General features: G+C 35.5%; 1 protein-coding gene across 1 annotated transcript in view; it reads right to left on the bottom strand.

The window, feature by feature from the left end:
• SHC3 (SHC adaptor protein 3) overlaps window positions 1–16273 on the bottom strand; it is a gene marked incomplete at both ends in the record, with an annotated part of 42028 nt that overhangs the window by 24092 nt on the left and 1663 nt on the right. Inside the window, one exon of the mRNA XM_081320554.1 lies at window positions 2572–2642. Coding sequence (XP_081176680.1) covers window positions 2572–2642 — 71 coding nt within the window. The remainder of the gene's footprint in view (window positions 1–2571; window positions 2643–16273) is intronic.

Genomic DNA, 16273 nt, shown 5'->3' with positions numbered 1-16273 from the left:
TATTATGGCACATATCTAGCTATTTATTCACATATAATGATGATTTTTAAGACCAGTTCAAACCTAACTTAATGTCCTCAAAAATTGGGCTCAAAATATTAAATCAGATATTATTAATAAGCTACTGTAATAAATGATTCTTAAAACTGATTTACTTAGGTAGCATTTTGTACTTTTCAATACATACAGGGGCAATTCGGAAATAAATCTCCATTTGGCTGTCAATGACAGACACTCGCAGATTCAGAACTTTTATTACACACATTAGAAAACTACAACATTACTTGACTTTTTGACATAATAACCATTCTAATTGAGACACTCATCATAACGTCTTACAAGGTTTGAAATTCCTTAGTAGTAGTCACTTGGTGCCAAATCTGGGCTATGAGGGGGTGATCAAAAACATCCCAACAGAACTGCTTCAAAGGTTTTTGGGTGCATCTGAAGGTGTGTGGGTGAGCATTATCATGAACCAACATCACACCAGAAGTCAGTATGCCCTGACGCTTGTTATGGATGGCTTGTCTGAGTTTTTGTAACGTTTCACAGTAGAATTGATGGTCGAACCACACTCCACACTCCACACTCCATGAACTTCACTAGCAGTACTCCTTTGGCATCTTCACATTTGGTGGGATTTTCTATGGCACCACTTTCGGTGTGGTGTTGGTTCACGATAATGCTTGGCCACACACCGCTAGCCGCACCCAAGAACTTTTGAAGCAGTTCCGTTTGGATGTTTTTGATCACCTCCCCATAGCACAGATTTGGCATCAAACTACTACTAAGGAATTTCAAACCTTGTAAAACATGATGACAAGTGTCTCAATTGGAATGGTGATTATGTCAAAAAGTAGTGTAATGTTATACATTAGTTTTCTAATGTGTGTAATAAGTTATGTATCTGCGAGCATCTGTAATTGATAACCAAATGGAGATTTATTTCCAAATTGCCCTCATATATTCAGAATGGACCCAGTGTCTGTTATTCAATATTATCATAGTTTCACCTTACTATTTAGGAAACCTATTCTTTTCCCCAAGTGACAGACACAAGGCTTTTCCACAGAAATTATTATATCCTCCAGATTTATAACAGCACATCCTCGCTTTCAAATATATACACTCTTGTGGATTTATAGAATCAGTCACAGATTTGAAACTATACAGAAGTTGTATTGAAAATATGTTCTGAGAAATCGTGCAAATATATTTTACATTGAAAACATTGATCCAAAATTTACAGCAGTATGCTTTAAAGATTAGACTGAAATAATATACTAGCTACAATATTTCCTGCCTTAAGAAACATTTCACATGACAAAATAGAGTCAAGTAAAACAATCTTAAGTTGACATACTTTATTTATTTGAAATTTCGTACATAAAGCAGTCTTTTCCAGCTTAGGACATTTTCCCATATCTCAAATAAAACACTGAGCCTGCATTTCTCAAAAGCTTATTGCTAAGCTTGTAAACCGCCCTGAGTCTTCGGAGAAGGGCGGGATATAAATGTAATAAAAATAAAAATAATTTTTTTAAAAAAAAATTAATAAATTTGTTAGTCGGCAGAAGAATCCCATCAAATTCCTGTTTTTTTTTGCAACATAGACTAAAACAGCTCTCTTCCTATTCTTCCTACTCTTCCTAATAAGCAGGCATATACATAGAATGAAGGCTACTGCTAAGCTTGTAAGCCGCCCTGAGTCTTCGGAGAAGGGCGGGATATAAATGGAATTAAAATAAAAAAATTATTTCCTCTCTGAGAAAGCCAAAAAGTAAAGCTGCGCAGGTTATATTCTCCCCACGGTCAATTTCAGTTGCTAGCTCATATTAGGGCTGATATCCTAATTTTCCACTCAGAAAAGCTTACCGTCTGCACTCTTCTCAATATTTCCAAGTGGCTGGAAAATCACCTACCAATCACCGCATTTCAGATAGTTAGATCTGTAGGATTAGTCAGAACAACAGTGGACAGGCCCAATGAAGGGATCCTGCAACATCAGCACCCTCCATCTCCCTTTCTGTCTCTCTTTGCTGCTTCACTGCGCAACTCTTGGTGCAAAACTCGTGTTCAAAAGAATCCCAAACAAGAGGTAGAGATAATGGGCATGAGGTTGTGCTACAAAGTGGCTTGCTTCATCCTTCATCTTTTCCCTACAAACCCCACAAATCACTGCTGCTCCACTGCTAGGTCTCTTGAGTTGGAGATCAGCTCATAGACCTGTTGAGTACAGAGGAAGCAAATGTTTGGACTTCTCACTAGCTGAAGTAGAATAGTCCCTGAAGACACTGTCCAAGAATATGTCAATCATTTTATATGCCATATTGTATATCCATAAATAATTAATTTTATATGCTATACTGTATGGCCATAAATAGTTTTATATTTTCAGTATTTTAAGGCAGAGCAGATATCTAAAAACATTTGTTATGTGTACAAACTTATATATAATTAGCAGCAGCAGCAGCAGCCCACACTCTGCCCTATTGCTCTTGTCTCCTTCGAGTAAATTGTACCTGACTCAAAATACAGGGATGGGAATGTACGTAGAATATATCATCTTACCTTGTAATCTGTGTTCTAGTATTAAAATCCAGAGATTTCATGGACCGCAAGACTTCTATACATCCCAAATACTACAAAGAGAAAAAAGTATGTGTGTAAATATAACTGAAATAAACTTTGTCTAGCATAATCCATACTCATACTTTGATAGATGGAGGTTGTCGGTTTTATTTATATCTCTTTTCCAACAAATAGGCCATCAAAATGGCTTGCTAAGGATATATAGTAAAAAAAACAACCAACACCCCCTTTCTTCTTATTTTTTTCACTTCTACATACAGTAGCAATCCTTTTAAAAAAAATTAGAACCCTCTTTTTGGTTTTTCCTGTTAGGTTAGAAGCCACACAAAAGGCCCTTTCACTAGCATGTGTGCACATTTTTAAGCATACTATTATTAGTCTAAGTTGCATAGTTAGTTAATGCAGCATAAAGTCCCTTATAGTTATAATTTAATTTGATGCTACACGTAAGTGCATAATAGCTGTGCAAGAAAAGAATGAGTTAGAAAATTTGCATACATGATATCTTGTGTGTACAGGGGGAAGATATATCCTGTGCCACATGCATGACCCTCAAATTGTGAAAGGCATCAGAGGCTATGCAGACTGTTTCAGGCTCTTTTCATAAGTGTTTATACACCATCACATCTGGACGAGAATTTAGATTTGACAGTAAAAAGGCTAACTGGCTATTGACTATTCTATAGCTGTGTAGATATATTTAAATTAGACTAAGTGATCATAACAAGGTCTGGCCAATCTCTCCTGTCTCTGCTGGAAAAGAAATAGAAGGCAGCTGTAAATTTTCCTGGCCACAAACATCTTTTGCCTGGTCCGGATATTTCAGTCAGTAAACAACTTTGGGCCAGTTGCTGGGATGCTGAATATAGAAGGATAATGGTTGGAATTCAACTTTGCATGCACCAGTTTTCTGCACCAATAAATCTATTGACCATTGGGGGCAATAGATGCAGACATAATTGGCAGAGGGACTCAGCACTTTTGTCTTCTTTGTCTAAAAGGCTTGCTTTGTATGTTTTTTTGTAATGGACCTTCTATGGATTATGCTAAAATTTTGGGGGGGGGAGCTTTCATCTCTTCCTTTCTCTCTCTGCAACCAGCTTTGGTCACCACACTATAAAAAAGATGTTGAGACTCTAGAAAAAGTGCAGAGAAGAGCAACAAAGATGATTAGGGGACTGGAGGCTAAAACATATGAAGAACAGTTACAGGAACTGGGCATGGCTAGTCTAGTGAAGAGAAGGACCAGGGGAGACATGATGGCAGTGTTCCAATATCTCAGGGGCTGTCACAGAGAGGAGGGGATCAACCTATTTTCCAAAGCACCTGAAGGCCAGACAAGGAATAATGGATGGAAACTGATCAAGGACAGATTCACCTTAGAAATAAGAAGAAATTTTCTGACAGTGATAACAATTAACCGGTAGAACAGTTTGCCTTCAGAAGTTGTAGGAGCTTCATCACTGGAAGCTTTCGAGAAGAGACTGGACAACCATCTGTCAGAAATAGTGTCGGGTCTCCTGCTTGGGTGGGAGGGTTGGACTAGATGACCTACAAGGTCCCTTCCAACTCTGTTATTCTCTTCTTTCAGTTCAGACTTCCTTCCCTTCTGACTTGAGCCTGTGCAATTTAATGGCTAATCTGACCACTCTTTCCCCACACTAGAGGTGAGCATACAATACAGGCTGTTACTGGTAAACAGACCTGAGTAGCTTAGGTTTGCCATTGTCTCCCTTCCTAGGGCTGAGAAAAAGCAACTATTCCAAAACCCAGCCCTCTTTATTTACTTTAGATTTGAGTGAGGCTTTAAACTGATTCAAACAAAGGTGTTATAGAGTCATAGGTGTACACAAACATGCTTTTTATGGCATTTATGATTTCAATTTGCATAGACAGTAAATAAATTTACCCGAGCTGTTCAGCATGTTATGTAATTCAATTAGAAATACAGATATTCCTGAGTAACATTCACAAATAATCTGACATTTTGGGTTATGAACTTGGCTATCGATAAACACCATAAGAAAGTGTGCGTGTATAAAAATACATAAAATTGTCTTGCTGAAGAAATGAAAATGATTATGTAGAATTCTGCAAAAATGATGACTGAAATAGGAAAAAAACTTGCAAAGAGCAGGTACTAAATTCTCTAAGAAATTCGCCACATCCCCAAATACAAGATAGGAGCCTGAACAAAATGCAATATATATATAAGCACTATTCTTGCATTTTTTAAATCATGAAAATAGCATTTTCATAGCTGCTTCTAAAGCTAGCACCAAACTCCTTCCCTAGGTTTGGTAGTTTGCCAGTCAGCCAATATTCTAAAAATAAGCTTGCAGAATTAGACATTTCTTATATAGGCACATTTGAATTCATGCCTGTCTGAATGCAATCTGTCTCACTACTGCTGCATAATACTTTTAGCTGGGAAAAATAAGCCTGTCTTTGAGAACTTGCCAATAGTTATTCATGTTGAACTGATTATGTGTATAGTAATGTCATAAAACAGAACTGGCTTCATAAAAAAAAGCCAGGATATTAATTGCATATGAATAAGGGCTAAGAATACGTTTTCTTTCAGGTATTTTTATGTGTGGAGCATCAACGTGTGAAGCGCTATAAATATTCTGTTACATTTGATTGAAATTTATTTTTAAGATAGCAGAACTATGCATGATTGCATTTTATTATTCTTAGATTTTCAAATCAAAATTACAATATAAATAGATAAAATTTAATTACTTAAATGGAAGAATTAAATAGAAATTTTAAATTTTAATGTATTAAAAATAGAAAAAATAAACAGAAGGAATTAATTACATTATTGAAATAGCTCTTACCCATTTGGGAAAGTAATAACAGAGAACAGAGGTAGATACAGTAGTAGCTATGCAAATCAGGTTCACAGTTGGATTTTCTAAAACACAGAAATAAAATTAAACTAAAAATGAAAAAGCAGGGGAGAAGACTACACCCACTGATGTGATATTATGATATGCTTCTTCTGCCTTTGCAGGGGTATCCACAGGAAGAAGTAAAAAAAGTCTCACCATGCACAAAAAGACATTGCTTGTGCAGGCACAATTGTCATTTTGCCTTTTTTAACCTCTACCCCACACATTTATTTATTTATTTTTCACAGTTCCTTTAATATACCATAATATACCAATGAAATATAAACATTTTTTCAAGTATTTAACATTTGTTTTATCAGTAATGCTGTAGGTATTATATATTGCCATACATAACTACATACACGTAAGCTTGGGTGCTGCTCGTCCATTTCCCCTTTCACTGTATCCACCCTCCTTCTCTCTCTTCCCTCTTCTCTACTTTCTTTCTCCCTTTCTCCTTTCTTTCCTACTTCCCTCTTCTTCCTCTCCTCTCCTCTTTCCCTCACCACTCCCCTCCCATTTCTCCCCACTTCTCCTCCTCTTTCCCTCCAACCTTCCTACTTCCTTCCCCCTCCTCTACTCTCTTTCCTCTCTCCTCTCCTTTCTTCCCTCCCATTCCTCTTCCGATACAATTCAGGGGTGATGTCCAAGTAGCTCCTCTCCTTAGATTTTCAATGTCTATATTAGGTATGATAATATCCTTATCTCCTCACTTCCATCTAAATTAGTGTTAGCTGTCTTTTAAGCATATTCTCTTTTTCACCCACTTTTGAACTGCTAGGTGGGCAGAAGCTGGGACGAGTAACAGGCGCTCACTCTGCTACGTGGCACTCGGGATTCGACCCGCCAAACTGCCGACCTTCTGATCGACAAGCTCAGCGTCCTAACCCACTGAGCCACCACGTCCTTACCCAAAATGTACACTCAAGCTTTTACAGAATTATTATAAGAGCTAAGAATTATCTATACTGACCTGAGATCCTTATGGGAAGAGTAGCATAAAACATAATAATCTACTCATGATAACATTTTGGTGAGACCTATTAAAGTTGATCTCTTTTTCTCCTAAGTCTTTATTTTCCTGATCTTAGATCCCATTCCACTAAGCATGCTTTTATCATTATTAATTTTATATTACAGGTGGTCCTTGAATTGTGGCCATAATTATGACTGGAACTTCCATTGTTAAGCCTTTTTGATCATCGAGTCATGCCCAGTCTAATGACCTTTTTTTTTTTTTGCTATGCTCATTAATCTGGCTTTCCCATACTACCTTTGTTTGTCAGAAATCCTCAGGGAAAGATGCGAATGATGATCATGTGAGCCCAGGACATTGCAACCATGGTAAATACATGCTGGTTGCTCAGTGCGTGAATCACAATCATGAGACTGCAAGGACTCTGATGGTGATAAATGCAAGGACCACTTACAAGTCACCTTTGTCAACACCGTTATAACTTCGAACAGTCGTAAAATGAATAGTCGCAAGTTGAGGACTACTGGTATGTTATACAGTTTTATTTGGGGCTATTTTCCGTATGAGAAAATAACAATTATTTTACAGTATCACTATCTCAGTTGTCTTCATTATTGCTGCAAATCTGTTGTGGAGTTGGAGGGAAGAGTTAAGAGACTGGCTAGTCTGGAATCACGAAAGGGGAGGAAGCAGACAACCTCTCCAAACCTTGGAATGCTTACCTAGTTGTTCTGTAGTGAGTGCAGCTGGTCTGGCGAGATTTTTGTAAATAGGCAAGTGGCAATAAAAATACTGCCCTGATCAATTTTTAGTGTCATTCTGGTTCCTTCTGCCTGACAAAAATCTAATGAAATAGAGCTGAGAATATCCCCATATGCTTGTTCGTGTATTCCAAAAATAAAGAAAAAAGCAGCTAAGATTTCTTAACCCTTAATACCATTTGCACAGATAGAGAATTTTACTAAATGTGCGATCACAAATATTAATACTTCTAATATATACTTCTCATTAATGTATGTAGTGAATATGTTTTTATTTCCAGATGAAAACTATGGAAACCAAACATAATTTGATAAGAAATTGTTCAGAAAATGTAAATACCCAGAGCAGAGTCCAGGAGAAGGATGTTTTGATAAATCCTCCTTGAACTAATCAAAATTGTGTTTTATTGCTCAGAAATTCCTCATTAATACTAAGAAAGAGTCATACTACATTTTATTTGTGAAGTCAGCTGAAATCTAATTCTAGAGCAGCTCTCAAATTAAAATATTTTGCCTTATGCCTTTTTTTCTAATTGTGCTGCACTTCATTATTTATGTTTTTGGCAATAATTAAAAATATTGTATAAATTAAAGGAATTGTTATCATCATATTTTTAATAGTTTGCTATAGCCCTTTTTATTATATCAAATTGTCAGATCATGGTTCTGTTCAGTCACAATGAATACAGAGATCAGTCACAGTAATTTCAATGGTGATGCAATATCAAAATTCCCAAAAGTTTCTTTAGCACAGGGGTGTCAAACTCACAATGTCATGTGACGTGTCGCAACGTATCATGACTTTTTTTGCCATTGCCAGCAATAGGGTGGGCACAGTTTTGCTATGATGCATCCGGCCTGCAATTTGATACCCCTCCTTTAGCAGCCGGATTGTTAATCCCTGTTCTTGATGTGTGCTACTTCCTGGCACTCTAAGGTAAACTAACATCATGCAAACGCCACCATGGTAGGGAAGAGGCAAGTTATTGGCAAGCCCTAGTTGGTTTGTATCCGTGGAATCAAATGCTACTCAGAACCAGCAAAGTATCAGAAAGTCTTATGAACCTGGGGCCCATATTCACATTCCTTTATCTGCAGCATAAACATATTCCAGTAACTGTCTCTGTGAAGTTGACTTTACCACACCTCAGCCCAAAGCTGACATATGTTAAAATCATCTTCAGCTGTTCCAGTTTTCAAATCACATTTTCTCTCTATACTTAACACAATTTCTATCATTGGCATGCCTCCTGTTATTGTTGGTGAAGTTGAGAACATGGGTTTGCCCTATTATTATTTGACAATTTTAAGCAGCTATGGATGTAAATCCTTCTCTCATCTTTACAACAGGCCACAGTCTTTCACTGTTATTTCTAAGACGGGATCCAGTTTCTCCTGAAGTCAACCTGAAATATTGAGTGCTAGTCTTTTACTGAGAGAGTTCTATTCCTTTGCTGAACAGGGAGCCATTTTAAACTAAGAAAGAAAATCAGATTGTGTCAGAATTTTGTTCCTTTCAAACAATGTTGTTTTTAGCTAATTAGATCACTGTCAGATCACTGCTGATTGTAACTCTAATTTAAGGTCCAGAAGATAACACATCAAATTTCCAGAGTCACAGATTCACTAGGTAGCTTTGCACAAAATAACCTAGAAGGTCTGAGCTAAAGGGAACTGTTAAAATGCTTGTATAGTGTTGTGACATGAACTCCAGACCTTATTACTTGCATGTGACATCACAACAAAAGTAGAAACAGGTGGAATGATTACTGCAATGTCACAATATGTTTCACCATTTTAGTATAACATTTAAAACCTGATGTCTATGCCTCAATAAGACAGCTAAAGCCTTTCAAGAAAAGGAAAAACCTTTGAAGCTTTGTGTTAGATTACCAGAGGTAAAATGATTAATCGAGTATACATTTCATCAATGAAGGATATTTTTTAAAGATAACTTTAAAATTTCCACCTAAATGCTTTTTTCACTTGTCACAAACATAAACATCAACTTCCCATGCCCAAACACTGAGAAACATATTTGTTTCATATGTTATGCTTACAGGCCATGATGCTTTGTAGAATTCCACTGCATGACTGAATCAGTACATTTTATTTTATGATCATCTTTAAATAGTTTTAAATTGTTTCTGGCTAATTTCCTGATCAGTGTCTGTGGCTGTAAAATGGAGCTTTGCATTTTACAAAGTTTCTGCAATTTCACAGCAAATAAATCAGAAGAAACTTTTGAACAAAGACTAATGATTGAATTGCTTTTTTAAATTTACAAGTCAACCGGAACAATAGAATCTTAATGCATACATATAGAGATTTCACACACAAATATGTTAGTTATGTATATATTAACAAAAGGTTGCCTTGACTTGTTTAATTTGATAATAAGGAAGCCTCTGCTGGCTGGTCTTCTGATTTTCAGCAACTCACCCTATTTGAAGACCAAGTGAGAACTGTATTGAAGGCTGTGAATCCCAGCAAAGCCGCAGGCCCAGATGGGGTGCTGGGGATAGTGGTTAAGAACTGTGCCAACCAATTAGCAGGGGTCCTCACAAGGATTTTTAACATCTCCTTGCAAACGGCATGTGTACCATCATGCTTGAAAGCAGCTACCATTGTCCCAGTCCCAAAGAAAACTGCAGTTGAGTGCCTGAATGACTACAGACCTGTTGCATTAATGTCCATTGTTATGAAATGCTTCGAAAGACTGGTTCTCCAACATCTCAGGACATGCCTCCCACTGGATTTTGACAAACATCAATTTGCCTACAGGGGGAACAGGTCGACAGACAATGCCATAGCTACTGCTTTACACTCTGTAGCAAGTCATCTTGAGAAACCTGGAAGCTATGTCAGGATGCTTTTTGTTGGTTATAGCTCGGCTTTCAACACCATTTTGCCGAGCACTCTCATCGAAAAGCTGACTGACTTGAAATTTTCCCCCTCCATCTGCGATTGGATTCAAGACTTTCTCAGGGACTGGTTACAAACAGTGAGGGTCAGGTTTACCCTATCCACCCCTCTGAAGCTTTGCACCGGCTCGCCACAGGGCTGCGTGCTTAGCCTCTACGTGTACTCATTGTACACATATGACTGTGTATCATCCGACCCATCTACTGCGATGATTAAGTTCGCAGATGATATTACCGTAGTGGGTCTTATTACAGGTGGGGATGAGACAGCATACAGGGGGGAGATACAAAAACTATCCATATGGTGTTGTAACAACAACTTGCACCTGAACATTGGCAAGATGAAAGAGATGGTGCTAGACTTCCAGAGGAAAAAGGAGGAACCTACCCCACTTTACATCGGGGGGGGGACTGTGTGGAGAGAGTTTCCTCCTTTAAGTTTTTGGGAGTCTACCTCTGTGAAGATCTTACCTGGAAAGTTAATACAATCCAGGTGGCCAGAAAGGCCCAACAGAGACTTCACTTTCTCAGGGTCTTATGGAAGAACAGGGTAGAACAATGGCTAATGACCCTCTTTTACTGGTCTACTATAGAGAGCGTCCTCTCGTACTGTATTGTGGTTTGGTATGCTGGTCTGACAGCCACGGATAGGAAAGCATTACAGAGGGTGGTGAGCACAGCACAAGACATTGTGGGCTGTCCCCTGACACCACTGGATGACATTGCCAGTGCTCACTGCCTTGGAAGAGTGAGAAAAATTCTCAGGGATGACTCACACCCTGGACGGTACCTCTTTACTCTGCTACCATCGGGTAGGAGATACAGGAATATAGCCAGCCATACCAACAGGCTGAAGAACAGCTTTTATCCATGGGCTGTTAGGCTTTTGAACAGGAAATAGTTTTATAAACTTTAGGCATGACTGACTTGTGAGGCTGGTGTGTTGTGCAATTAGCTCACATGGTGTAATAAGATGGAGGGTTTGTGTCACTGTGAGTTGGGGGTGGGGGCACAAAGGGAGGCTCAGCCAATCTCAATGTATACATGGTTGTACTTTGACAATAAAGGTTCATTCATTCCAACAGAAAGAATTTTTTCTCTATTGGTAGTCACTTGTATCCAACAAAAATGGTTGAAAGAATCAGGTGGCTGGCTTTGAAAGCATGGTTAATTGTTTTTAATATAATCTAGTTATATTTTTCTAAATAGGGAGAGATGTTAATTGGATTTTCTATCAATTGTAAGACAAACTGTATAGCTTTAGGAATTACTCATCTTGGTTAGTTGGTAAGTGTTGGTATAAGGCAGTTGAAAAACATAATTTCCTATTCTCAGAAAACAAAATATCTTGACCAACATAATTGTATGGTACTTCTGCATAATATAATATGGAGGCCAGTAGCCACTAATGGAAGTTTCAACTTGCCATAAGTAAAATATTTTTTTCTGGTGCAAAAATGGAAGAAACAAAACAAAACAGAAGAAATCCCATTGTACATGACTAATGCATGTTAGATGTATCCCCGTATATGGCATTGTCACTTATAAGCAGCAATATTGCATCTTTCCATATTTATTTTTAAAAGGCCCTGAATTTAAGATGGTAAATTAGGCTAAAAAAAGTTGGCTTAATTTTATTTTCAGAAAATATACTTTCACCTTCCCTTTTAAAAGGTACATTAATAGGAGAGGCATAGTCATCCTTTTAGATAAATATGCTAAGAGCTGGTGCAATTTTCTAAACTATATGAAGATATTCATGTATTTCCATATATATATGAAACTGATATTCAGTAGGTTTATAGTCTCTCTCTCTCTCTCTCTCTCTCTCTCTCTCTCTCTCTCTCTATATATATATATATATATATATATATATATATATATATATATATATATATATATTCTACGCGGGAATTCTACGCGGGAAAAAACCCGAATGACCAAAGATCCACATACAAACACCCGCGAAAACCTCAGAAAACATACATATATATATATATATATATATATATATATATATATATATATATATATATATATATATATATATATATGCTATAAACCTACTGAATATGTTTTCAAAATATATTTATATTTATCACAGAAAATTGGTTGTAAGCACCACCTGCATTTTTATTTTTTTATATTAATTTAAACCAGCAAATCAATGCAAACTCACAACAGTTTAAAAAAACAATAGAGATTTTAGCTGTCTTCAGCCACTGATCCTTGAGGTTAGATTACAGTCACGGTTCCAAACTGTTAGATATTACAGCATTAAAAAGGGATTGACTTGAATGCATTGTTTCCATCCATCGTAAGAACTGATGTACTGCATTGCACAAAGAATTCTGGATGTCTGATAAAAGAAATACAAGCATTTTGAGTCTCCAATACATACAATATATATTGTACTATATATTTTAAAGCAATATCCATGTATTTATTAAATTTATTTATTATCCTCACCTTTTTTCAGTAGCATTTAGTAGAAAGGAGCCTAACATATTCTAGAACCCTAATTAGATCACAGCAACTGCCGTAATCCAAACTATATTTCAGGATTTATAATACATACAAATTAACCTGGTGCATATCTGATAAGTGATAATCCTTACCAACATGAATTTACTTTTCTTCTGCACAAAGAAAATGCTTTTTTTTTAGCTAATTCCTGGTTATGTTAAGTTGACAGATGCTAAATATTCCTGTGGAATTAAAAGACACACCTGGCAATAATTTATATACATTTTTGAACTAGTCTTTGTATGTATATTTGAATGATAAAGAACTATTAACCAGATAAAAAAGATGGCTACACATTTTTTCTTTTTAATTTAATTGCTTTACTATGGGCTTTACTACTATATAGACCTCTGGATTTTATTAAATATGAATTTAACAAGTGGTACATTGCCAAATCAGAATTTTTATTACATTGCACCAGGCATAGATGCTGGGGAAGGAAAGAAAAATCTAGGAAAATGCTGACCTTATAGTTCAACAAATTCAGTAATTGCATCAGTACCATTGTATACTTGGGAAATGTATATAGATTCTAAACCAATTATTCAATGGTTTTTAAAATTTTACTTCAAATTAAACAGTTTCAATTTTTCATCAATGGATAATGAGATTATTGCAGGACTATTTTTCTAACCCTGTCTTCAAAAAATTGTGAATATAACTAAAATTTACTGTTTTGTAGAAGTCTGCTGATCTTGGTGATTTCCCAGCTAATTTGATTATTTTTCCTTCTATTTAATAGGTGATATAAATCAAATCTTTTGCAAACCTCCTCATATTTCTCAGTTTCAATAATGCATACACACAAACACACACACACACACACACACAGAGAGAGAGAGAGAGAGAGAGAGAGAGAGAGAGAGAGAGAGAGAGAGAGAGAGAGAGAGAGAGAGAGATTGAGATTCCCAAGTCTTAAAGTTCCAGTTAAGCAACTGTTTCTTTAAATGTAGATACTAAGATTTTATCATCTACCTTGGCTCATAGATTTGCTGCTTGTTCTTCTTCCTAATATTGCACAATTGTTTAAGTTGGATTTCTGTGCGGTCATAAAGCTTCTGATAATGTTAAATTGTTAATTAATGCAAATTCTGCACTTATTTCTTTAGATGCAAAGAAAGCTTTTCCTCAAGTTTCTGACACAGTTGTTAACTCACACTGAATTTCTCCAAAATTTTGCACTTTGGATTAATATGTTTTATTGAACTTCTAATCTTATATGATTGTTAATTATATCACCAATGTGAGAATTAATTTTCCAATTTCTGAATATTTGAATATTATGTCAATTCCCACAGTCTGAACTTGCCCTATTGTCACATTTTGGCTAAAATTCACAGGATTGCTAATATGACTAAAAATAATCACTGACTTCTAAAATTATGTATAGTTCTACACTTTTTTTAATTATTTTAATTCCATTTATATCCCGCCCTTCTCCGAAGACTCAGGGCGGCTTACAAGCTTAGCAATAGCCTTCATTCTATGTATATGCCTGCTTATTAGGGCTTTCACACACACCCCAAGCGGCATTATTACAAAGTCAGCTTAATTGCCCCCAACAATCTGGGTCCTCATTTTACCTACCTCAGAAGGATGGAAGGCTGAGTCAACCTTGAGCCTGGTGGGATGCGAACCTGCACTAATTGCAGGCAGCTGGTGTTACTTAAGGAGGCATTAGCCCACTGCTCCACCAAGCTACTTGGCTTCATGTATATAATATAAACTTATTTTATACAAGATACAGAGAGAAAGAAAATTGCAAAAGGAAATTTCTAATCAGATCCTTTAAATTAAAGCAAATCAAACAGTATGAAAACAAGTTTAGTTATTAAAATATTAGACAAAATCTAAAGTAGTTAAAAATTAAATTGGCAAATTGTTAGAGAATTAATAATGTGCATTATTAAAACGAAGGATACTAAAATACTGAACTTCTAAGATACCAAAATGCTGAATAATGAGTTGCTTTTATTCATTCCTTCATTTATTCATTGTGTATATTATAGATAATACAGATTTTAAACTACTTCACTAACAATTAGCAGGTTAGAATAAAAATACTCGAAGTTTTAGATAATTAACTAAAATATGACATGGACAGTATATCTTTGCTGAATGCATTACTGAGTCACGACTTCTCATTAAATCTTCTTTTTCAAAATTATCATTCGTGTTTGTCCCACTATATATTTAACATTGGTGAAGATAAATGTTTCCTAATGGATTCTGAATGTGTTATAAGATAAACATAGTCTTTCCAACTTAAATATAAGAGATATTATGATATAATGTTCTGGATTTAATGTATTGTATCCTGGAGTTTTTCTATTAGGACTGTTTCTAATAGTTTGGAGTACTAAAAGTTTAAATTTGGAATACTCATCTCCTTCCATTTATGAACTGTAGCCATCCTTCCTGTCACCAACATAACTTAATCAAATCCTTATTTTCTCCCTCAAGCAATACTAAAAAATATTGTTTCTGTTTTACAAGGATGGAGGAAGAATAGATCTGATTCCCTAACAACAAATGTTCAAAAACTGTTGGATCATTGGACAATTCCATCAAATATGCCAGTTAATCATTTTTAGAAAAGCATATTGATATTTTCATTAAAAAAAGAATTGTGCATAATGATATTGTTATATAATGTAAATATATTATGTTCTTATTATCAGAAAGACAAATCTATTCCTGAGTTACAGCAAAAGACTGTTGATATGTGTTTACCATCATGATCAACAACAAGGAGACAAGAAAGAAGATTTTTCAGCTGTTTGTGAATTTTTTCAGACATAAGATAAATTTCTAGTTCTTTCTTACTTTCTTTTTGGAGGAAAACTAATATCATTGTTATATTATTTTTTAATTCTGTGTATTCATGTAATGTCTTACATATACCAGGGGGACTAACAGAAACATTAAAAATTCAAAACAATAAAATATTATTAAAATAATTATCAGTGAAGTCTGGAAACAAGTGGAAAAAAACACTTTAGGCAGCAAACTATCTGAAATATATGGAATCACAATCCATTATTCTCTATGTCAATAACTTTTTTAAAAAAATTGCTTTAATAATAAAAAAGGAAATGGAAAAAAAGAATCTAAAAAAGAAAAAAATACGAGGCAAAAAAATCAGTAAAATAGAAATATCAGTTTTCTATTAAATACATTAAACTCTGACCAAACAGAATAATACTGGTCTACTTTCTATTCCATTCCAAGTCAATTCATAAGCAGGAAGCAAAAAACAATGTCCAATAATGATAATCTTTTTGCTAAACTAGAATTATATACTGAGATCATGAATACACTTTGTTTTCTATTTACCTATCCATCAAAAGTCAGCACAAATGTTTAAGAGAAGCTTTCAATAATAAATAGTTAAAATGAACATATTTCTATCGAGCATATTATTTAATCCACCAATAATAGTGCCTCATCAATCAAGTTTTTAAAGACAGCTGAAATTTGCAACTGACGCTGCTTCATCAGAATATCAGTAAGCAAATGATACAGAATAGCTATTCTAAAATCTGTCATTATCCAAAAATAAGATAGCATTGAGAAGCATAGTTTACTCTACATGCC

This window comes from Vipera berus, assembly GCF_964194415.1.
Source record: "Vipera berus genome assembly, chromosome: 2".
NCBI lineage: Eukaryota > Metazoa > Chordata > Lepidosauria > Squamata > Viperidae > Vipera > Vipera berus.
The sequence above is the reverse complement of the archived record's forward strand: the minus strand, read 5'-3'. Positions and strand labels throughout refer to the sequence as shown.